Consider the following 21,782-nt stretch of genomic DNA (forward strand, 5'->3'; position numbering starts at 1 on the left):
TATGGGGTGTGCCACGCAAACTGGGAATTGAAAAGCAAAATGTCCAAAGTATTTTTAAAACAGCAAAAATCCACACTCTGTGGATGTCCTGCTGGAGCCCGAGAGCTATACTCTGAGCCTGGCTTTCAGGGCTTTGCCCTACCTGATGTCCACCCTGAGCTCTGGCATCAGAGTTGGGGCCACAGCTCCCCATCCTGCTCCTGCAAGGACTGGGGAGACAGCGGGGCAGTCCCTGAGCTCCTAAATTCTCTCTCTGCAAGGGACGGCGTGACCACCAGCCCTGTGCTAGTGACTGTATTCAACCAGTCGACAACCTCTGAGATGCAAATCACAGGCCTGTAACCATTTCCCATGAGGGGTCGTTTACTGCCACTGATTTTAAGGCTTTTTGAGACCATTTTTGTCACTGACCCATCCTCCTGCGTGACCCAGGCTAAGAAAGCCCCTGCAGGGGCAGCTGCGTCGCTTCCCTGAGACAGCACGGTCGCTCCTGGGGCGATGACCTGAATTCCAACACTGCCGTACACCCCACTGCCGACCGACCAGCGCTGCCGCAGGGAGCCCACAGCCCCTTTTTCTCCAAGGATCTGTCCCCAGGGGCTTTGCCACCCTTCTTCTCTGCAGGCTGGGGGCTTTGCAGTGGAGATGAGGATTTATTTTCCCCTGCCATGGAAGTCCAGGGCACATTCGGCGTCTCGTGCAGCACAGGGAAGCAAGAGACACCAGCACCTTCAGCAGGGAGGAGGGCTCAGACGGCCGCCACCGCCACGGGGGTCCTCGCTGCTTCACTAGAAGGAAACAGATATGGGATCACATCAACGCCACAGCTCCCTGACCCACTGGGGCATTACCAGGACCACCCTCTGGATGACTTTCTCCCTCTCCTCTGCCAGCATTTTCCCGCTGCAGGCAGGCACCAGGCTCACTGCTGCCTCCTCACCTCTTTTTGACAAGGCTGCCCTGGGTGTGGGCTCTGCTGTGATGGGGAGGCAGGGATGCATCCCTGGCTGCTCGGCACGAGGCTAATTGGTGATCTGGTGCCTTGCAAGGTTCCGTGTGCCTGGTGCTCATCACCCTCCATATCCACACTCTCAACTGAAAAAAAAAAGAGAGGCTGGATTTCCATCTTCAGCCACGGATATGTCCCAGGGAAGGAGGGTGATGCCGGAGTTTCAACTGGATTTGGTGCCCACTTTCCCACCTGGGCCTGGCAGAGAGCCCCAGCTGGTGTGGAGGGCTCTGGTGAGGCTGCAGCTGCTGAGAACCCACCAGAATGAGGCCGAGAGATGGCTGCGCCCACAGCTCGAGGGGAGCACGGGGCGGGGGAGAGCGGGGCGTCCCCCAGGCTGGGGGCTGACAATCGTCGCTGGAAAGCGCTGTGTAATGCCTGTCTGTAAAATAAACCCTGTGTTTGGCACCCTCCAGAGCTGTGGAGCTTTGAGGGGAGAGGGATGATAGAGGGGCAGCCGCTGGGACTGGGCGTAGGGGATGAGCAGGGGCTGGGGCTGCGGAGATGGAACCAGGGACTGGAACTGGGGCAGGGGCTGGGAACAGAGGCTGAGCTTGGGCTGGGGACAGAGGCAGGGGCTGAGGCAGAGGCTTGGGCAGGGCCTGGGGCAGGAACTAGGGTTGAGGCTGGGGTTGAGGCAGGGGCAGAAGCTGGGAATGGGTGCCTGGGCCGAGTGGGGTGGGGTATCACGGCCCCTCCGAGGGGCGCGCGCGCGCGCACACACACACCCACCCACCCCCACCAACACACACACACACACCCCGACTCTGGGTGAGGCGAGGAGCCACCCCACCGCCACGCTCCCCTCGACCGCGTCCGCCCCGGAACCAAAGTGCGGGGCGCGGGTTCCGGGGGAGTGGGGGAGAAGCCGGAAGTGCGCTGCGCGCGGCCGGAAGAGGGGAGCCGGAGCGGCGGGCATGGGCCGCAGCCGCTCCCGGTCGCCGCCGCGGCGCGGTGAGGGGATGGGGGGGGGCGGGAGGAACGGGGGGAGGAGACAGGAAGCGGGGGGAACGAGGGGAGGAAGCGGGGAGCGGGGCCGGAGAAGGCCGCGGGGCTGATCCGGGGGCTGGAACAGCTCCTGTGCGGGGCCAGGCTGGAAGAGTTGGGGGTGTTCAGCCTAGAGAAGAGGAGGCTGCGGGGAGATCTTAGAGCAGTATCTAGTACCGAAAGGGGCTCCAGGAAAGCTGGGGAGGGGCTCTTGGTCAAACAGGGCAGAGGGATGGGACGAGGGGAACCGTTTTGAACTGAAAGAGGGGAGATTGAGGTGAGATTTTAAGAAGTGTTTTGCTCTGAAGGTAGAGAGGCTCTGGAACAGGGGTTGCCCAGAGCAGTGGTGGCTGCCCCATCCCTGGAGGGGTTCCAGGCCAGGTTGGATGGGGCTTGGAGCCCCTGATCCAGCGGGAGGTGTCCCTGCCCATGGCAGGGAGTGGGACTGGGTGGGCTTTGAGGTGTCTTCCAACCCAAACCATTCCATGATTCTATGGGACACTGAGGGTGCGGGGGTGAAGCCCTTGTGTGGGAAGGCAAGGATGAGGCCGTGCTTCTTTGCTCTGGGGGGAGCCAAGGCTCCTCCTCACGTTCCCTCACACCAGCCCCCTCACACACCCGGGCTTCATGGGGCCAAGGTGCCAGTCGCCCCACCTGGTTTGCAGGGCTTTTCTTGCTGCCACTTCTGCTTCTGTGGGTGCTGTGGGGATCTCTGTGCCTGGCTGTGGAGGGAGCTGGGAGAGGCTGTTACAGAGTCTCTTGGCAGCTGGCACAGTGCTGATGCCGTTTTCTTGTAAAAGTGGGCAGTGAAGGAGGAGAGATGTGAGGAAGCAGAAGCTAAACCAAGCACTGCCTTTCTCCAAGCAGAGCGCAGGCGTTCGCGGTCGACCTCACGGGAGAGAGAGAGGAGGCGACGAGAGCGATCTCGGTCCCGGGACAGGGACAGGAGAAGGACCCGTTCCCGCTCCCCGCACAGGAGACGATCCAGGTGAGGGGCAGAAATGCCAGCGCCGGGGTGGGGAGAAGTCAGAGCCCCCAGGCAAGACACTATAAGGGTAGCACAGGGATGGTGGGAACTTGTTAATGCCATAAATCCAGTAATGACACAGTTGGGATGGTACAAACCCTCCTGCATTTGCAATGCCAGGTCGCCGAGACGGCACCGATCCAGCTCCTCCTCCCCGCCACGGCTGAAGGAAAGACGAGATGAAGAGAAGAAGGAGGTAAAGGACCCCAAAGGCAAAGAGCGTCAGATCACGGGTGAGGGGGGGGATTTTCCTCACTAAAATATATTCTGGGCTCCCTGCTTGGGTCGGAGCAGACCAGGGGTCACCGAGGCCCCACGTGAAATGGTTTTGGTGAATCCTGGTGGCTGTGTTTGTCAAACTCTGGTTTTGTCGCCTCGGCAGAGGAGGATTTGCAGGGCAAGACGGAAGAGGAGATTGAGATGATGAAGATGATGGGCTTTGCCTCTTTCGACACAACAAAAGTGAGTGTGGGCGGGCACTGCTCTGGCTCTGTCACCGTGCACTTTTTGGGCTGAATACGCTGAGTTTTGACACCTTTTTCCTTTGTGTTTTTCAGGGAAAGAAGGTGGACGGCGCCGCCAATGCGTATGCCATCAATGTGTCCCAGAAGAGGAAATACAGGTTTGTGCTCAGCCTTTTATGAAATAGAAAGGGAAGTGGTGGGATCCTCTGCCATCCAGCCCATGCCAGGTGACGCTTCCTTATGCAAATCCACAGGGAACCGGCTTCCCTGTGGCCATTGCTGAGGGTCTAGAGCGGATTTCCTCAAAGCTGGGCACTGGGGGGGTTTTATCTTGGTTCTGATGCCGGTTTCCCCGGGCACAGGCAGTACATGAACAGGAAGGGAGGATTCAACAGACCCCTGGATTTCATCGCCTGATCAAGGAGGACGCTGCTTCCCACCACGCATGGGGGGCTCAGAGAACAGATCTCGGAGAAATTTAGACTTATTCCTGGCAAATCCTGCAGCCAGAGCGGGTTGGAGTCCCTGTTTCCCAGAATCTTTTGTTATTTTCCACACTATCTCTCGTGGTTGGTTCCTCGCTGGGATTTCCGTGTGTTTTCCCTGTTTGTGATGCTGCATTCCCAGCACAATAAAACCCTTCTCTATTTTCCCTTTTATTTGGATAATTCAGGAATTGAGTGTAGGTGCAGAGGTTTCCAGAAGCCCCTGCGTATGGTCGTGCGGGGCCCTAACGCCCCAGAATGCCCGGATTCCCATGACACAGCGATTTATCCCAACGGAGTCACTATGCCTGTGGCCCGCTGGACCCTTGTCAGGGGAAAAACACCCTTTGTGCTCATTTTTTGATGGCCCAGGCAGTGTTTTCCCAGGGGTTTGGCTTTGGCTCATTAACGCTTTGGGCTAATTACTGCCATGTGGAGGTGTGTCCTGAGCTGGTGCCCTGCCCCTTCACACCTCCCATCCTGCCATGGTCAGGTGTTGAGTGGGGGCGTGTCCTGGGCACGAGGCCCCACCTATTCACACCTCCCATCCTGCCATTGGCTGATGCTGAGGGAGGCGTGTCCTGAGCACAAGGCCCCACCCCTTCAATCCACTCCATAATTATGTTGATTGTGGGCGTGTCCTTGTCTTGAAGCCCCGCCCCTTCCAACCACCCAATCCCGTCGGCTGCTGAGTGGCGAGTCCTGGGCACGAGGCCCCGCCCCTTCAATCATCCCACCGAACCATTGGCTGGTGCAGATTGCAGGCCTGTTCTTGTGTCGAAGCTCCGCCCCTTCCAGCCGCCTGATCCCCATTGGAGGTGTGTCCTGGTGTCAAAGTTCTGCACCTTCATCCATCCCAGCCTGCCATTGGCTGGTGGTGATTTGGGGCGTGTCCTGAGCAGGAGGCCCCGCCCCTTCAACCATCCCACCCCACCACTGGTTGTGGGTGAGTGAAAGTGTGTCCTAGTGATGAAATCCCGCCCCTTTCAGCCTCTGGATCCCCACTGGCTGATGTTGAATGTGTGTCTCTGCTGGGCAAGAGGCCCCGCCCCTTCATGCCTCCCATCCTGCCATTGGCTGGTGGTGAGTGGGGGCATGTCCTTACAGGGAAGCCCTGCCCCTGCCAGCCTCCTGATCCACGTTGGTGGGTGGGGGCGTGTCCTGGGCCAGGCTCCGCCCCTTCAGTCCTTCCACTGTGCCATTGGCTGGTGGTGATTGGGGGCGTGTCCTGGATTCGAGGCTCCGCCCCTTCTACCTTTCCAGTCATTGGCTGGTGCTGATTGGGGGCGTGTCCTAGCATCGGAGCCCCGCCCCTTCCAGCCTCCCATCCCACCACTGGCTGTTGGTGAGTGGAGGCGTGTCCTCGACACGAGCCCCCGCCCCATCCCAGCCCCATTGGCTCTAGTTGAGCGGGGGCGTGTCCGCGACATGAAGCCCCGCCCCTTTACTCCTCCAGCCCCTCCATTGGCTGGCGGTGAGTGCGGGCGAGACGATTGGACGAGGCCGGCGGGGGGGGGCGGGACCTCCCTCGGGCTTCCTCCAATGAGCGGTGGAGAGGGGCGTGGCCCTCCCTATGGGCGGGGCGGGGGGCGGGGCCGGGCGGGCAGAGCAGTCGCCGCTGCTGCTCCTGCTGCGGCCACAGAGTCCCGCGGGATGGCTGCGGGCGGCGCGCTCAGCATCCGGCTGCTGCTGGAGGCCGCCGAGTTCCTGGAGCGCCGGGAGCGAGGTACCGGTCGTGTCCCCCCCGCCCCGGCCCGGCCCCGTGGCCGGAGCCCCGGTGACGCGCGATTGTGTCCCCGCAGAGGCCGAGCACGGGTACGCCAAGGAGCGAGCGGCACCGCGGCGCCGCCACACGGCCCGGAGCGGCGGCAGGTAACGGCCCGGGGGCACCGGGACAGCGGGACGGGGGAACCCAGCGGGCACAGGGCAGCTGGGACCAGTGAGGGGCAAGTGGGGACCCTGCTGTCACCAGGCAACTGGGACTGGAAAGTGGGGAGTGAGGACCCAGCTGTCATCGGGCAACTGGGACCAGTATGTGGCAAATTGGGACCCTGAGGACACTGGGCAACCGGCGTGGGGACCCTGCTGTCACCGGGCAACTGGGACCAGTAACGGTGAGTGGGGACCCTGCTGTCACCGGGCAACTGGGACCAGTTAGTGGAACCCTAAAGTCACTGGGCAACTGGGACTGGAAGGTGGTGAGTGAGGACCTTGCTCTCACTGGGCAACTGGGGCACTATGTGGGGAGTGGGGACCCCATTGTCACCACGCAACCAGTGTGGGGACCCGGCTGTCACTGGGAACCCGTACCGGTAAGTGGCGAGAGGGGACCCTGCTGTCACCGGGCCTGTCATGGGGTGCCTGGGATCTGTGAGGAGGATCCTGCGGTCCCCGGGCGCTGGCAGGGCTGGGGACCCTCCTGTCCATGTGTGCTGAGGCTCTGCTGTGACCCCACTGTCACGGTGCCAACCCTCCACCCCTCTGCCACCCCTTCTTCCTATTGAGAGTTTGCTGTTGGCACCCACCACCCCCAAAGTGGGATCACCATGTGCCCACCGTGCCGGGCTGGTGTCTGTGCGGAGCATCCCGGCGAGACGGGAAGGGGAAACTCCCGTAGTGGTGAAACTCCCGTCGTGGGCAAAGTTGGGTACAAAAGGTGTGGTCGTCTGACGTGGCGGAGGGTTCGCCGAAGGGAGGGTGGAAGTTATGCTTTTGATTTCATGCTTGCTTACACCAGCGCTGGGGAAAGGAAACCGCTCTCGCTCCATGAGGATTCTCCATAAAGAAAGCAAGATTTTTCTCATACCCGAGTGCAGGGAATTGCTCGGGGTTTTCTCGATGCTGAAATGAAATCACCTACTCCTGTTTTCCTTTGAAGAAAGGAAATTCCTTAATTATGACCGCCAAAGTCCATCCAAAGCGCTGATATGGATTTATTCCTTGCTGATGTTAATCACACAGCGCATTTTTGGATTACTAAAATGTCTTTTCTCTGAGTTGAAGTGGTGTTGTTTTGCGGGAGCAAATCCCACCTGCCTACATTTAGGTTTTTGGGGAGTTTTTAATCACTTAACACTCCCACCTCTTGTTATATTGGCTCGCTTTCCTGTTTTGTATGGCAGAAACTGCCACCTCAAAGCTGGCACTTGTGTCACAGCCAAACCAGAGTCACCGTGGTTTATTCGGTCTCTTTAATAACGTTAAATTCACTTGGGCAGTGAGGTGAATTTAGCAGCTGGCTCTAGAGTGGCGCCTCTGCCCCAGAGCACGCACATCCAGGCCCTCGAAACTTGGTGAGGCAGAGCAGAGCCCAAGCAGGTTCTCAACACGTCACCGGTGGCCGATTGCTTCCTTTCTCGCTGATTTATTTTCGGCTGTTTGGCCAGGGAGGAGCAACGCGGCGATGTCACCAGAAATGTCACATTTTCCTGCTTGCGAGCAAATGGTCTGTGTGATGCAGCGACTGCTGACCTTTGATAGCTGCCATAAAAACAAACACCGCCCAGAACGCCCATGAATTAGTTCATAGCTGGAATCCCGGTGTCTCCCCAGGCCGGGATGTTGCCATCTCCCATTGAGCCCTGCCAAGAGAGCAGAAGGCAGGAGAGATCTCGCTCTCCTCTCAAGCAGGCTCGGGGTGAATTCGTGGGTGTTGCTCGTGCCTGTGCACACTCTGCATTTCCTTCTCAGAAAGGAAATTCCTTTCTGCATTTCCTTTTCAGCTCCTTTTTGAAGCTTGTTCTTCATTTAAGGCGAATTCCAACAGCAGGACAGCTGTATTGTATTGAAAAGCAATTGGGTCACCGCGACGCTGCCGTTACCGTTAGGTTTGATGCACTCTGCAGGAGACAGGAGCAGGTTTCGAGGCAGTGCTGGTGATGCTCAAGTGTTGGGGCTGACAAGTGAGGTTTTGGTTAGGGGCAGGTGCGATCCAGGTGCTCAGAAAGGGTCTGGGGGCAGATGGCACAGCAGTTTGCCTGTCCCAGGGGGAAACGGTGGCCCCTCTGCTCCCCTCTCGCCTTTGACTGTATCCAAAATCAGAATCCATCATCTAAGGAACATTTTGTAAATATTAGCGATTCTGGATGCAAACAAAAAAGCCTTTGTGCAAAGAGTTCCGAAAAGCTGGGGAAGAGGGAATGAAATCTTTTCTGGTGAGACCTCACCTGGAGCCCTGTGTGCAGGTCTGGAACCCTCAACTCAGGAAGAACATGGAGCTGTTGGAGTGAGTCCAGAGGAGCCACAGAGATGATCCGAAGGCTGGAGCACCTCCCAGATGAGGACGGGCTGAGAGAGTTGGGGTTTTTCAGGTTGGAGAGAAGAGGGCTGTGTGGAGACCTTAGAGCAGCTTCCAGTGCTGAAAGGGGCTCCAGAAAAGCTGGAGAGAGGCTCTGGATCAGGGAGAACAGGGGTGGGACAAGGGGAAATTATTTTCAGCTGAAAGAGGGGAGATTGAGATGAGATCTTGAGCAGAAATGTTCTCCTTTGAGGGTGAGGAGGCCCTGGCCCAGGTTGCCCGGAGCAGTGGTGGCTGTGCCATCCCTGGAGGGGTTCAAGGCCAGGTTGGATGGGGCTTGGAGCCCCTGATCCAGTGGGAGGTGTCCCTGCCCATGGCAGGGGATTGGAACTGGATGGACTTTGAGGTCTCTTCCAACCCAAACCATTCCATGATTTTATTAATTTGTTATGAATAACACTGCGGTGGTAATGGGAGCCTTCATCTCTGCCAGTACCGATGCTCAAAAAGCCTCTCCCTTATTTACCACCAGGCTTGCTGCTGTTCTGTGCCTTGTTTGAGGTTGGCAAGCACGGTGGTGAAGGGCACAGTGTGAAACGTGTATCTTCTGCCCAGAGAAACGTTTAATGGAGAGACCCCATGGGAGCCAGAGGCCCAATTCCATCCTGGCTGGGTGCGGATGCTCTGCTTGGGGGAGCTCCCTGCTCCCCTGTGTGTCAGGGTGATGGTTGTCTGTTTAAGGGAGAGTCATCTCCACTGGAATCAAATAGTTTGGAGCTTCCTGTGGTTGCCTGCTGCGATGACCCCAGCCTGTGCCACCGGAAAGCAAGTGAAATGAGCCAGGCTAAGCTGAGCCTCCTTGGAAAGCTGGAAGGGCTGCGGTGAGCACTGGTGATCCATTGTGAAATGCTGCTGGCAAAGGTGACCCCTGCGAGCATCTTCAACCCAAGTGTTGGTGCCATCCCTTGCTTTTGCTTTAGCGTGAGGGCCTAGGGGTAGCCAGCAGAGCGGGGGTCCTTAACCCAGCAGTGGGTGGTTTTTTTCACGTCTTTTATGTTTCACGGCACTTAACGATGTTTTTCCTGAATGAGAAGAGGTGGAACTCAAGCTGTGAAGGAGAGCACGGGCAGGGAAGTGGCTCTTCCCTAAGTGTTGGTCCTGGCATCCCAGGCAGCGTGGGCCCAGGTGTCATCCTAGGTTTGATGGAGAGAAAATTGGCTGTAGTTTGTGTTTCCTGCCCTTTCTGTGCTTTGTGGGAATTAGGAGCTTCAGGGGAATTTCTGAATGAATGCAACACTTGCCTGGGCTTCACCCGTTGTTGGTGCTCACCCATTGTTGGACACAGAGAATCTTTTCTTTCCACATTGTCTTCCTGGCAGCTTGCCCCAGTTTTGCCGAGAGGAGAGCAGCAGAGGCAGGGGTGAACATCAGGTCCCATCAAGACTTTGGGGTCTGCTGGTCACTGTCCTGTAAAGCCAGCGTGTGCTGAGCTGGTCTGGGGCTCCTGGCGCGAGGTGCGACTGCTCAGGCCCTGTGCAGCCATCAAAAAGCTGGTGGCACCGAGCGCTGAGCTGTCGGCCCCTGTCTCCTTACTTCTGGTGCTGGGAATTGCTGACCCTCCCAATGCTTTCCATGCCCTTCTTGTGTGAGAAGCTGCTTTAAATCAAAACCTGCAGTCTGTGCAATCCCTCTGTGTTCCTCACAGAGGCTGGGATCTGCCCGGTGCTGCAATGGAGCAGGTTCCGGCTCCCTGCTCGGAGCTCAGGGGGGATCAGCCCTGTCCCTGTGCACAAAGGGGCTCTTGGGGCTGCTGTTCTTCTTCTCCACCCCAAGCCTGGGTTGGGATGGTGTGCGCTGGCTTGGGTCACGGCACTGGCACAGCTGTTTGGTCCTGGTTCTCTAACACCTGAGCTTCTCCACATTAAAAACCCATTTTATGGTTTTAATGGCCCTTTTATTGCCATTTATCCCACAATTTCTCCCTTGCCCTGAGCTGCCTGTGTCCCTTCCACTTTTTTTTGCCATCCCTGGGGTACCGAGTGGCTCTGAAAGCCCCGAGCTTTGCGACTTTTCTAGGGAACGTTTCCAAAGGCCGTGTGTTGTTCCTAACTACGGGGCTCCCAGGCAGACTGAAGAGTTCATAACTTGTTCTTTCTTTTCCAGGTCAACACACAATGAGATGGAAAAGAACAGGTCAGTGCTGGAGGCTTGGTAGGAGCTGGGTTTGGGTGAATCGCTGCTTTTCCAGGCCGTGGGAACCGAGGTCGGGGAGCTGAGGCAGCTTTGAGATGGGGAGCAGGAGGGAAAGGACAGGATGGATGGATAAAGTGCCTGACGTTGCTCAGACCTGAAGCATTCCCTGTCCTTGGCTGCTGGAGCAGCTGGGCAATAAGGATGTAGGAATGATATTTCTCTCTTGGGCCAACTCCCACCTCGCTGATGAAACCCCGAGCAGCGTGCCTCCTTCCCATCCGCCTCTTCATTTGCCAGAGAAAGGTTTCCAGCCCTCTCCCCATTCTCAGGGGCAATCCTATGCTGAGGGGCAGCCATCATCCTCTGCTTGCCTGTGGTCGGGGTGTAGGCATGCGGCCGGAGCTGTGCACACAGAGAACTGGAATTGTTTGCGACAGACCAGTGTGGTCAGTGTCGCCCAACTGGAAGAAGCCCTTGTGTCCTTGATCGGCTGTGCTTTTTCTTGGCACAGCTTGGACACAGCTCCATTCTTGCCAGGACTGGTGTGCACTTGACCATCTGGGACCTTAGAAGGCAGAACTGCCCATGTCCCAAGTGCTGTGTGTTAGTGAAGGCCAGGGCCATTCATTCCTCGTTTGAAAAGACCAAGACAATTTGCAGACCGGCCTTGCATCGCTTTCATTGCTGCCGTGTTCAGACCGGAGCTGTGTTGAAATCCGTTTGGGAACATTGCACAAGCAAGGGCAGTAAATGCTCCGTCTCTTCTGCCCCTTCAAAACAGGGTGGCTGGAGAAATGAGCTGTGTGCTGGGCAGTGATCACGCACCCCTTCTTCCTTTGCTCCTTGTTGGAGATCCCATCAAATCTTGGCCTGGAGCAAAGCTGGCTGGCTCTGCCCCCGGTGTGAGGAATGACCACAGGACAAGTGCAGTGAAATGGGACGATGGGCTCAGCAGGTCCTTTGCTGCCAGAACAAATCCTCTGAGGTTTTTTTCCTTTTATTATTACAAGGCAGTGGGAATTCTTGTGGGGGTTTAAGCGTGGCAGCAGTTGCAGTTGGGTAGAGGCAGAAATGCGCTCTTACAGATGCTGCCTGTCTCCCTTTGAAGCGGAAACTTTGGGTTTAACTTGGTGTTGGCGTTGTGTAACCCAGCACCCCGCTGGGCACAAGCCAAGCGGGGCTGTTGCTGCTGCCCTCCCCCTGCGGAACTCCTGCTCGGCAAGGCCAACTGGGATTTTCTGTTCACCTTCTGGTGCCAATGGCCAGCAGGGCCAGCAAGACAAAAGCTTTGTTTTGAGCAGAGGTAGGTGAGGATTTCAGTTTTGCTGTCACAAAGTGCAGCTGAGTCAGCTCCTTATCCATTGATCTCACAGGGAACTCACTTGTAAGCCGGCCCAGCACGGTTGGACAGGTCTGCACCGCTCCGGGCAGCAATTCCTGCCTCTGCTCAGGAAAATAACCTTGGCAAATGCTCGACTGAGAGCCTGTCAGTGTTTGGGATTCACCTGAGCACAGTCCATGTGTTTTGTTTGCATTGTAATTGAGAAAGGATTTTGTGTAGGCAAATGCCTGTTTATCCCAACGTGCCCAAAACAAGATAGGCAGGAACTTGCAAAATCCCCATTTGCAGCTGCCTGTGCCGGTTGGGTGTTTCAGAGGCAGATGTTGCAAGCGATACCCAAGAATGTGACCTAAATCTGGGAGCAGTGAGCATGAGAGAAGCTGGCGCATGCTGGGAGCATCGTGGTTATCCACAGATGAAAGGACTTCCTCGAGCAGCCGGAGTCTCCCCCGGCAGTGGTGGGCGAGCGGGGAAGCATTGGCCTGTGTGTTAATGCCGGCAAATTCTGGGCGTTACACGGGGAGGACTCCTGGCAGGCTCTGTGCCGGGGCGGCTGAGGAGCACGGTGCTGCTCGGGGCCGGCATTTCCTTGGGAACTTGGGTTTGTTTTGACTGGAGTTGCCTGTGCCAGGGCAATGGATCTGAAATGCACCTGCTTCTACTAAAAATAGAGAAAGGAAGCATTCCCAAGGGCTGTGCTGGGTTTGCCGCTGTGTGGCATTGGCTTGGATAGCTTCAGCTGTTGGTGGAGCAAGGCGGTGACCACCCAGCATCCCTGTGGGGAAGCTTTTTGGGAGGAGAAACCCAAAAGCAGATACTCTCACCCAAAAGTCAAGGGTTTGGCAGCTTCTTGCCAGCAGCATCCCAACACCCACAAGGTGCTGGCAGGGTTCTGCTGTTGGGGTTGGCCAAAGCGTGGTTTTCAGAGAGCTCATCTTGTCTGGCTGAAGTTTTCTCCCAGTGTGGAAACTGCCAGACAGTGGGAAGGCATCTGGTTCGGCTCAGCTATGAACCCCCTGCTTATCTGCGCTTGCAGGCTTGTGAAGAGGTGGGTGTTAGTCTCTTCTCCCAAGTGACAGGTGATAAGACAAGAGGGAATGGCCTCAAGCTGCATCAGGGGAAGCTCAGATTGGGCATTAGGAAAAATATCTTCACAGAAATGGTTCTCAGGCACTGGAGAACGGCTGCCCAGGGAGGTGGTGGAGTCTCCATCCCTGGAGGGGTTTAAAAGTCAGGTAGATGCCTCCGGTCAGGATATGGTTTAGCAGTGGAGATGTACAGTTGGAATTGATCTCTAAGGTCTTTTCCAACCTAGTCGTTCTATGATTCTATGAATGCTGTGTGGGAAGAGGTTCCTGGACGCTCATCGTGTGATGTGATCTCTTACAGGCGTGCACACCTGCGGCTGTGTCTGGAGAGGCTGAAGGGAATGGTACCGCTGGCACCCGACACCGGCAGGCACAGCACCCTGAGCTTGCTCACCAGAGCCAAACTGCACATCAAGGTGAGTGCCGGCTCGCTTGGTGCCACGGAGCCCACCTGCGGCAGGAGAGGCAAGAAACCACCTTCTGGGTGGTGCCAAGTGCAGCTTCAAGTGCAGCATCAGCACGCAGGGTGCAGGGCTGGGAAGGTCAGGATCCTCGAGCAGGATTAAGAGCAGCTGGAAAGCTGCTCAGTTGAAACAGACCTGGGGTGTTGGTCGAAAGCAGCTGAACATGAGCCAGCAGTGACCTGGGTGGCCAAGGCCAACAACATCCTGACTGGGATCACCCATGGTGTGGCCAGCAGGAGCAGGGCAGGCATTGACCCCTGGACTTGGCGCTGGTGAGGCCGCACCTCGAATCCTGGGTTCAGTTCTGGGCCTAAGAAAGACCTTGAGGGGCTGGAATGTGTCTGGAGAAGGGAATGGAGCTGGAGAAGGGGCTGGATCCCAGGGGTTCTGGGAGTGGCTGAGTGCCCTAGGGCTATTTAGCCTGGAAAAGAGGAGGCTTTCTGCAGCTCCTGGAAAGGAGGTTGTGGAGGAGCGAGTGCTGGGCTCTCCTCCTGAGGAACAAGGGTTGAGACTAGAGGAAATGGCCTCAAGTTGCACCAGGGGAGATTTAGAGTGAATATTGGGAAAAATGTCTTTACTGACAGAGTGGTAAAGCCCCGGCAGAGGCTGCCCAGGGCAGTGGTGGAGCCTCCATCCCTGCAGGGGCTCAAGAACTGTGTAGATGTGGCACTTCTGGACAGGGTTTATTTGGGGTTGGGCTGACTATTGGACTGGATGAGCTGAGAGGGCTTTTCCAACCTTAGGAATTCTATGATTTGATGAAGGGAACAGCTGGGTCAGGACGTTGTTTTGGGAATACCGCTGGATTGCTCTTCTCACAGCTGGTGCAGCAAGTCCATGCGATATCAGTGGGCGCATAGAGGGTGGCCGCAATGCTGTTCAGCCACACTTCTGCACTGTACCCTGCACCGCAGTGATGCCCAGAGGCCTCGGGGCTGAGATAGGCTGCAAGGTCGGGGGAGAGCTGCTTTATTCCTTTCTTTTCTAGAATACTTTATACTTGGACTTGACAGGGCTCTGGGTTGGGTTTGAGGGCTCTGGATAATGTTTAGGGTTCAGGATGTGTTTAGGGCTCGATGAGCTGAGAGATAAGCAGAGGAGCTCTGGCATTGGCTGTGTTTGACTCCCTGGTTATCAAACACTCTCAAAATACACCAGTAGGATGTTCAAGCCCCAGCGTAGCTGTGCACATCAACCGTTTGGACGTGCTCCTCTCCAATGAACTTTGTGCCTCCCCTGGCAGCCTCAGGGCAGGTCTGGGCCTCTTCACCACACCCTGCTTCCCTTTCTGTTGGCTTGCAGAAGGATGAAAGTTGCATCCATACAACTCACGTGCTTGATATTCTGAGTGCATGGAAGCTGGGAGCCCCTTGGCTGGTGCCGGTGGTTGTGTTTGGACGGCTCGGGTAGCGAAAACCCTGTGGTGCAGTGGTGGGCACGTGTGGGTGGAGCTCAGGAGCTCAAGTTGCCTTCTCTCTCCTCCTCTGTAGAAGCTTGAAGACTCCGACAGGAAAGCCGTACACCAAATCGAGCAGCTGCAGCGGGAGCAGCGGCACCTGAAAAGACAGCTGGAGAAGCTGGGGATGGAGAGGATAAGGATGGACAGCATCGGATCCACTGTTTCTTCAGAGCACTCAGACTCAGATAGAGGTGAGACCCCCTGCTTGGGATGGAGGAGGACTGCCTGGTGAGAGGTTTGGCCGGCCACGCTGTAACGCTGACCCTTCCTCTTGCAGAGGAGATGGACGTGGATGTGGAGAGCACAGATGACCTTCCTGCAGACCTCGACTGGAGCAGCAGCAGCCCAAGTGACTCGGACGAGAGAGGCAGCCTGCAGAGTGTCTGTAGTGATGAGGGCTATTCCAGCGCCGGCGGGAAGAAGCTGAAGCTGCAGAGCAGTTGCAAGCCTTCTCTCGGGCTGTAAGAAGCGACTACCCGCACTGTTTCACCCGTTGCTGTTTCCTGTTTGAATCCTGTTAGGTAGCACACCTGGCTGTCCCACTGTTCTCTTGCACATCGCAACTCTGACTGCACCACTGACCAAAACGAAGCTGAGCTTTGCCCAAGTCCCCAGACACCGTGCAGGGCTGCGGGTGGCACACTGCTCACCGGAGCGCACCTCCGCTCGCAGGCCCTGGCTTCTCTTCCCAGCTGGAACTCCTCTTTGCCACACCGTACATCCCAGCCACAGTTTGATGTGCCGGGGAATATCACAGCAGTAGCAGCAACCCCTGAAGCCCTCTGCTGGGATTTTTGGCTCACTGTCACCTCCTGGTATTCTGGATCTGCTCTGCATTTACCTGGCAGCATCACGTGCCCAATAATGGGCAGTGGGGTCCAACTGTAGAGATTTTGGGTTAGGGCCCAATGGCAGAGCAGGCCTCTCAGGTAATTTGGATCCAGGAGAGAGTGGAGGCAGTTAGTGATTGGCTAGCAGAGAGTTTTGGCCACGTGGTGTCTTGGACGGGCACAGGGATTGCTCCGCCAGCCCCTGGCGTGTTGGTCAGAGGGCTCCTCGCTGCCAACCTGAAATATTCCACTTATAGCGCAACTCCGTGTGCCCCAGCCCTGCCGTCTGCCTGGAGCAGGGGAACGCCGTGCCGGGGGAGCCTTGGGGCAGGCGCCTGCACTCTGGAAAGTTTTCAGTCCTACTGAAACCAAACTGGTCCCTGTCCCCACCCCGGGCAAGGTCCCATCTCCTGCATCGTGGCTGCACCTCACTGTTCCAGGCCAGCACTCCTGGAATCTCCTCTCCACCCTTCTTGTCTCTGGGACAAGGTTATTCTACCTCGATGAGATGAACAAAGCTGATATCCATCCCTTTAGCACAAAAAACAAAGGCGATGCCTCCTGTTTTCCAGCAGCGCTGCTGGCCTTGTTCAGTTCAGCAATAACATGAGGGCAAGGGGGAGCGGGGCAGCCTCCGGCCACCACGCCCAAGAGACCCCACGCATGTCCCAAGCCCTTCTCCAGCTGCAAGGTTCTTTTTGGACACTCAAAGGAGCTCATGAAGGATTTCAGTCACCAAAAGAAGCTGAGGAAGGAGCAGAGCCCTTCCCAGCACCCCGATGGCAGAAGGTCCTGACCTGAAAGCACACAGAAACACAACGAACGTGTGAGCGATGAAGAATATTTATTCCTTTTTCTATGAAACCAGTGGACTGAGAAGAACTTTCTTCCTCCTTTCTGCTTTTATAGCTGCTCAGGAAACTCTTGACACAGAGAGATCCACTCACAGAGATGTTTCTTTACACCTGAGCTGAGCTTTTCCATTCCAAACCTCGCGCTTGATCCCCATCGGTGCCCAGCAAGCTCCTCTTTTTGTTTTTCTGGGGGGGGGATTTTTTGCATCCTTAAGCTGGTTTTGGATCATTTGAAGTCTTTGAGAAACAAAAGGGCAGGAGATGGGGCAGGAAAATTGCTCAAATCTCTGAAGTCTCAGCTGGTTTTGCTCTGACTGGGTTTTAGAAGAGAAAAAATCAACCCCCAGGGGGATTTTGTTGTTAAAGCAGCCAGAACATTGCGCCAGCCAACAGATTTCCACAGACCTGCGGCTGAAATGCCTTTAGAATCACCGTGCCTGAGTCTCGGCAGCAGCCGTCGGCACATGAGCTCAAACCCCTTCACTTTCAAAAAGAGGGGAAAAAAAGGCGAAAAGATGAAAAGCACTGAGAAAACGGAAAATCAGCTCCTGGAGGCCAAGGGCTCTGGTAGGCGTTTGCCGAGATCGCTCCCTTGCCTTCTTGCAGAAATTGCCTCTGGAATCCCACCATAGCCAAGGATCTTGCTCCTTTGGCACGGGGCAGGATGATGCCAAGTGTTGGGAAGGCATCATCAGGGAGGACCTGGGGGCAGTTTGGGGTTGTTCAGACCGAGCGAGGCTAAAGGTTTCAGCTCAGCAGAAATTCCTGGTTTTCCCAATATTGTGCCTTTAGGAGTGTGATATTTTCCCATTTTTCTTTCTGCCCTGCTGCGAGCAAAGAATTATCGGACCTTGGCACTGTTGGCATGTCCTCTCCAGCCTGAGGGCTGAGAGAAACAGGAGCCTTCAGGATGATGCCCTAACCTGGGGCAAGGCTGGAAAGCCAGTGGCTGATTCCTGGCAAGCATCCGTGCCCATCTCCAGTGGCTTTTGGTCTCTCTAGGTCCCCCAGCTGCCCCAGCCTTTTCCCAGCATTCACAGATCCACCAGCATTCCTAGGAAATAAGCTACAGGAAGGACCTTTTTGGCAATTTAAATCAAACAAGGGGATGGGAGACGCTGCTTGCGTCAGCCCGCAGGTCCATGGGGTCTTCGCCCAGCCGGGTGGGAGTTGGGTGTTTTTTTCCTTTGTCCTTGCAGAAGGCAGATCCTGAAATCCCATTCCGGGTGGTGAGAGCCGGGAGCCCTGCCCAGGAGGAAAAGGGGAAGCTGCTGGGAATTGGGCTCAATCCGAGCCCCTGAGGAGCCGCTGGCAGCGCTGGTGCATTGCTCCCCCCTTGCCCACCCCAGAGCTTGGGGCATCCCTTGCTGAGGGCTGGGACCGGCGGGAGGGCTGGCGAGGAGAGGGCTGGAGCCCAGGGAAGCGACCTGACCCGGCTCTGCCTCCAGGTTCGGTTCAGCCTTTGGATGTGGGGCAGCAGCACCAGAACTCTGTGGGGTTTGGAGCTGATATCTTTGGTTCATCCTTTTGCATCTTTTCCTTTTTTTTTTTTTCTGCTTCCTGAGAGGCATTGGCTTCATTTTGGGCAGGCGAGAGCTGGGAAGCGGCAGCTGGGAGAATCCCAATCCCATTTCCAGCCCTTGCTGTAACTCCCCCATCCTCCTCCTGTGTCCGGCCCCTCCGACAGGGCTTTTTCTTACCGTTAGCATTGGCCTTTTTGAGAAACTCCATGGTCCCCAGCCCTTTGCTGTGGCCGTGGACGCTCAGAGTTGGTCAACTGTTAGCCAATAAATTATTTCCTTAGGAAAGAGCTGTTGGTACTGGCCACGGCCTCGGGAAGCGAGCGGGAGGCTGGGGCTGTTGCCTGGAGAAAGGCTGGAAGTGGGGGCATTTGAACCCCTCGGGAAGGCTGAATGTGGGGCTCAGGCACCTCCTTGGCATCAGTTTTATTGGAGAGGGAGCAGCCTCCATTCCCCGCCCTTCGCGCTGCCCCAGGCTCTGGACTGTGGCCTCCCTGCGGGGTCGTTTACCTGCGGCTGAGGGTCCCAGCCCAGGTTGAGCTCTGGGTTTGGGGGCTGAGGGGCTCCATCCCGCAGCTGGCACCCCGTAGCCTGCACCCCGCATCCCGCAGCTGCTGCCTGGGGGGATCCCACCCTCCTGGAGGTCCCAGCCTGGCCGGCTGCTGCCTGGGGGAGCCCCTCGTCTCTGGCCCCTGGGCTGGGGGTGCAGAGCATCACTGGGTGCCCCCACCAGCCTGGGTTTGGGGATGCTGGGAGCCAGGGGTGGCCCCAAGCCTGGGATTGGAGGCTTGAGGAGTGCCCCTGCCTGGGAGCTGCCCCCCACCCAGGCTCACCCAGCCCCCTGGGTGCCCCCCCAGCCCCTACTTCAGCCCTGGGTTGTGCTGCTGTGTCCCCTGGTGTGAAACCCCCTGCCCCAGCGGTGTTCCTGGGGTGCAGCCCCCACCTTCCCTGCTCTGTGCTGCCTGCAGGGAGCCTGAGGGCCCCCCGTCAGCACGGCTTTGGTTTTCCAGATGCTCCTGCCGGTGTGGCAGCGGCCATCCTGGGACTGTACCCCCTGCCCCCCAGCCTAGCGGGGCTCAGGGGGGGTGACGGCACAGAGCAGGGGGAGCCCCACTGCTGTCTCTGGGACGGGGGGGATCTTGAGCTGCAGATTCCTGATGTTGGGATCCTCTCGATGGCAAAGGAATTGGGCTCCTTCCACGGGGGGAGAGAGTGAGCTCAGACCCTCCCCTCCAAATCCCAACATTTATTTAAGCAGCCAGTGCAGTGCTACAGACCAGGGGAAGAGGGGCTGGAAAGCTGCCCTGGGGGTGCTGGGGAACAGGAGCTGAACGTGAGCCAGCAGGGGCCCAGGTGGCCAAGAAGGCCAATGGCATCTTGGCTTGGATCAGTATGGGGTGGCAGCAGGAGCAGGGAAGGCATTGTCCTCCTGCACTCAGCGCTGGTGAGGCCACAGCTCAAACCCTGGGTTCAGTTCTGGCCCCTCACTCCAAGAAGGACTTGAGGGGCTGGAGCACGTCCGGAGAAGGGAATGGAGCTGGGAAAGGGGTCTGGAGTGCAGGGGTTCTGGGAGCGGTTGAGGGATCTGGGGTTGTTCAGCCTGGAGAAGAGGAGGCTGAGGGGAGACCTCATCACTCTCTGCAGCTCCCGGAAAGGAGATTATGGTGAGGTGGGTGCTCTTGTCCCAAGTAACAAGGGATGGGATGAGAGAAATGGCCTCAGATTGTGCCAGGGGACTTTTAGAGTGGATATTGGGGGGAAATTTCCTTCACCAGAAGGCTCTGGAACAGCTGCCCAGGGAGGTGGTAGAGTCCTCGTCCCTGGAGGGATTTAAAAGGTGAGCAGATGAGACGCTCAGGGATGCTCAGTGGTGGACAGGGACGGTTGGATTCGATGATCTCAAAGGTCTTTTCCTACTGGGGGGCTCAGCTGGGTGGGCTGGGTTCAGGAGGGGACCTGAAATCGTGGATGGGAGCCAGGAGGAATGCATGGAGAGAGGTGGGAGGCAGATTGAGAGACAGCTCCCATGGAGAGGGCTCCCAAAAGGCAAAAGCATTTCCTCCCTAGGCTGGTGGTCGCTGGAGGAGTTCTTAGGATTCACGTTTGGCTCAGATGCCAAGGGCTTTTGGTGGCAACATTAAAACAAGCAAATGAAACCCCTGCCCAGGGGCACCGAGGAGCAGATGGGGCAGCACGGGCCTCTCCAGCGCTGGGGGATCCCGACCGCTGGTGCCCTGGAGCTCAGCGTGACGGTGGGTGCCTGATTGTGAAACCACCTGGGGGACACATGGCACCACAAGGACGAGAGGTTCCCTGACCCCATCTGCACCCGAAGGGCAGTGGAGCAGGGAAGGATGAGCGCACAGCCAAAACGATGGAGTTTCTCATTGATCTCCCAGCGCTGAAGGAGCTCTATGTGAAAGGTGAGGCCTTCAGGAGCTCCTCCAGCTGTGCCACCACATATGATACCAGCTTCCAAAATTGTGGGCTGCCTCAGGGACCCCTGGGGATGCCAGATCCCCTGAGGAGAACAGCACCGCCCTCCTGGTGGGACCAAGGCCATGGAGGCGTTTCCCCAGAGAGAGTGTCCACCCTGGAGATTTTATTGCACATCAGGTAATGGATCCACGAAGTGGACAACACAAGCACGCCTGCCACTCCGGGCAATCCTAAAGCTCTCCAACAACGGCGCATGGGAAAGGCTGAGACTGGGGCTTGGGGCTGTGGGGCCCCTGAGGTCTCTGCTCACCCGAAGGTTCTCTATCAGCACAGTGCTGGGCACAACCGGAGCGGCAAAGCTTCCCTGGGCCCGGCAGGCGATGTCGGTGCCACAAGCAGTGAGGCCTCTGGCGTCATAGAATCACCAGGTTGGAAAAGACCACTGAGATCATTGAGTCCAACCATTCCTATCTGACACTAAACCAGGTCCCTGAGCACCTAATTGACCCTATTTTAAATCCCTCCAGGGATGGTGACTCCACCCCCTCCCTGGGCAGCCGTTCCAGGACCTGAGAACCCTTCTGGTGAAAGAAATTTCCCCCAATATCCACTCTAAACAAAACCTCTCTGAAGGATCAGAGCATCCAGCTGGGATAGCCCTTCCCTATTCCTTCCCTTTCCTTACATGTCTCTTCCTTATCCCTTTCTTTTCCCTATCTCTTCCCTTCAGTGTCCTTTCCCTATCTCTTCCCTGTCCCTTCCTTATCCCATCCCCATCCCTTCCCTATCCCTTCCCTTTTCCTGTCCTTTCCCTATCCTTTCCATGTCCAGTCCCTATCACTTCCCTGTCCTTTCCCTGTTTCTCCCCTAATCTTTCCCTGTCAGTTCCCTTCCCCTTTCTTACCCCTTCCCTACGCCTTCCCTATCCCTTCCATTTTCCCTGTCCCTTCCCTATCTTTCCCTATCCCTCTCCTATCCTTCTCCCATCCCTCCCCTATCCCACCCCATCCCTCCCCTATCCCTCTCCCATCCCTTGCCTATCCCTCTACTATCCCATCCCTCTCCTATCCCATCCCTATCCCACCCCTATCCCTCTCCCATCCCTCTTCTATCCCACCCCTATCCCTCTCCCATCCCTCCCCCATCCCTCCCCATGCCTCTCCTATCACATCCTTATCCCACCCCTATCTCCCCATCCCTATCCTGTCCCTCCCCTATCCCACCCCTATCCCTCTCCCACCCCCCTCCTATCCCACCCCTATCCCTCTCCTATCCCAAGCTATCCCACCGAATCCCTCCCGTATCCCTCTCCTATCCCACCCCATCCCTCTTCTATCCCACCTCTATCCCTCATCCATCCCTCTTCTCTCCCACCCCATCCCTA

At 57.0% G+C, this 21,782-nt stretch overlaps 2 protein-coding genes across 2 annotated transcripts; both read left to right on the forward strand.

Moving 5' to 3' along the window:
• Window positions 1-1,874: 1,874 nt before the first annotated feature.
• SNRNP27 (small nuclear ribonucleoprotein U4/U6.U5 subunit 27) lies at window positions 1,875-4,138 on the forward strand. Its single transcript, XM_054049740.1, has 6 exons — window positions 1,875-1,963; window positions 2,864-2,984; window positions 3,144-3,256; window positions 3,406-3,485; window positions 3,581-3,645; window positions 3,850-4,138. The coding sequence occupies exons 1-6, from the start codon at window positions 1,927-1,929 to the stop codon at window positions 3,902-3,904; spliced, it is 471 nt and encodes a 156-aa protein (XP_053905715.1). The 5' UTR covers window positions 1,875-1,926; the 3' UTR covers window positions 3,905-4,138.
• A 1,465-nt stretch (window positions 4,139-5,603) lies between these two features.
• Window positions 5,604-21,192, forward strand: MXD1 (MAX dimerization protein 1). The gene is made up of 7 exons (XM_054049587.1): window positions 5,604-5,698; window positions 5,775-5,844; window positions 8,157-8,282; window positions 10,373-10,402; window positions 13,134-13,248; window positions 14,787-14,946; window positions 15,033-21,192. The coding sequence occupies exons 1-7, from the start codon at window positions 5,626-5,628 to the stop codon at window positions 15,218-15,220; spliced, it is 762 nt and encodes a 253-aa protein (XP_053905562.1). The 5' UTR covers window positions 5,604-5,625; the 3' UTR covers window positions 15,221-21,192.
• The last annotated feature ends 590 nt before the right edge of the window (window positions 21,193-21,782 follow it).

The sequence above is a fragment of the Cuculus canorus genome, chromosome 26 (assembly GCF_017976375.1).
Source record: "Cuculus canorus isolate bCucCan1 chromosome 26, bCucCan1.pri, whole genome shotgun sequence".
Lineage (NCBI taxonomy): Eukaryota > Metazoa > Chordata > Aves > Cuculiformes > Cuculidae > Cuculus > Cuculus canorus.

Excerpts from the sequence above, each read along its gene's own strand:
- SNRNP27 (XM_054049740.1), top strand. The coding sequence starts at position 1,927 with ATGGGCCGCAGCCGCTCCCGGTCGCCGCCGCGGCGCG. Across the intron at positions 2,985-3,143 it reads CCGCACAGGAGACGATCCAG|GTCGCCGAGACGGCACCGAT; the intron begins GTGAGGGGCAGA and ends TTGCAATGCCAG. Across the intron at positions 3,257-3,405 it reads CAAAGAGCGTCAGATCACGG|AGGAGGATTTGCAGGGCAAG; the intron begins GTGAGGGGGGGG and ends TCGCCTCGGCAG.
- MXD1 (XM_054049587.1), top strand. The coding sequence starts at position 5,626 with ATGGCTGCGGGCGGCGCGCTCAGCATCCGGCTGCTGCTGGAGGCCGCC. Across the intron at positions 10,403-13,133 it reads AATGAGATGGAAAAGAACAG|GCGTGCACACCTGCGGCTGT; the intron begins GTCAGTGCTGGA and ends GATCTCTTACAG. Across the intron at positions 13,249-14,786 it reads GAGCCAAACTGCACATCAAG|AAGCTTGAAGACTCCGACAG; the intron begins GTGAGTGCCGGC and ends CCTCCTCTGTAG.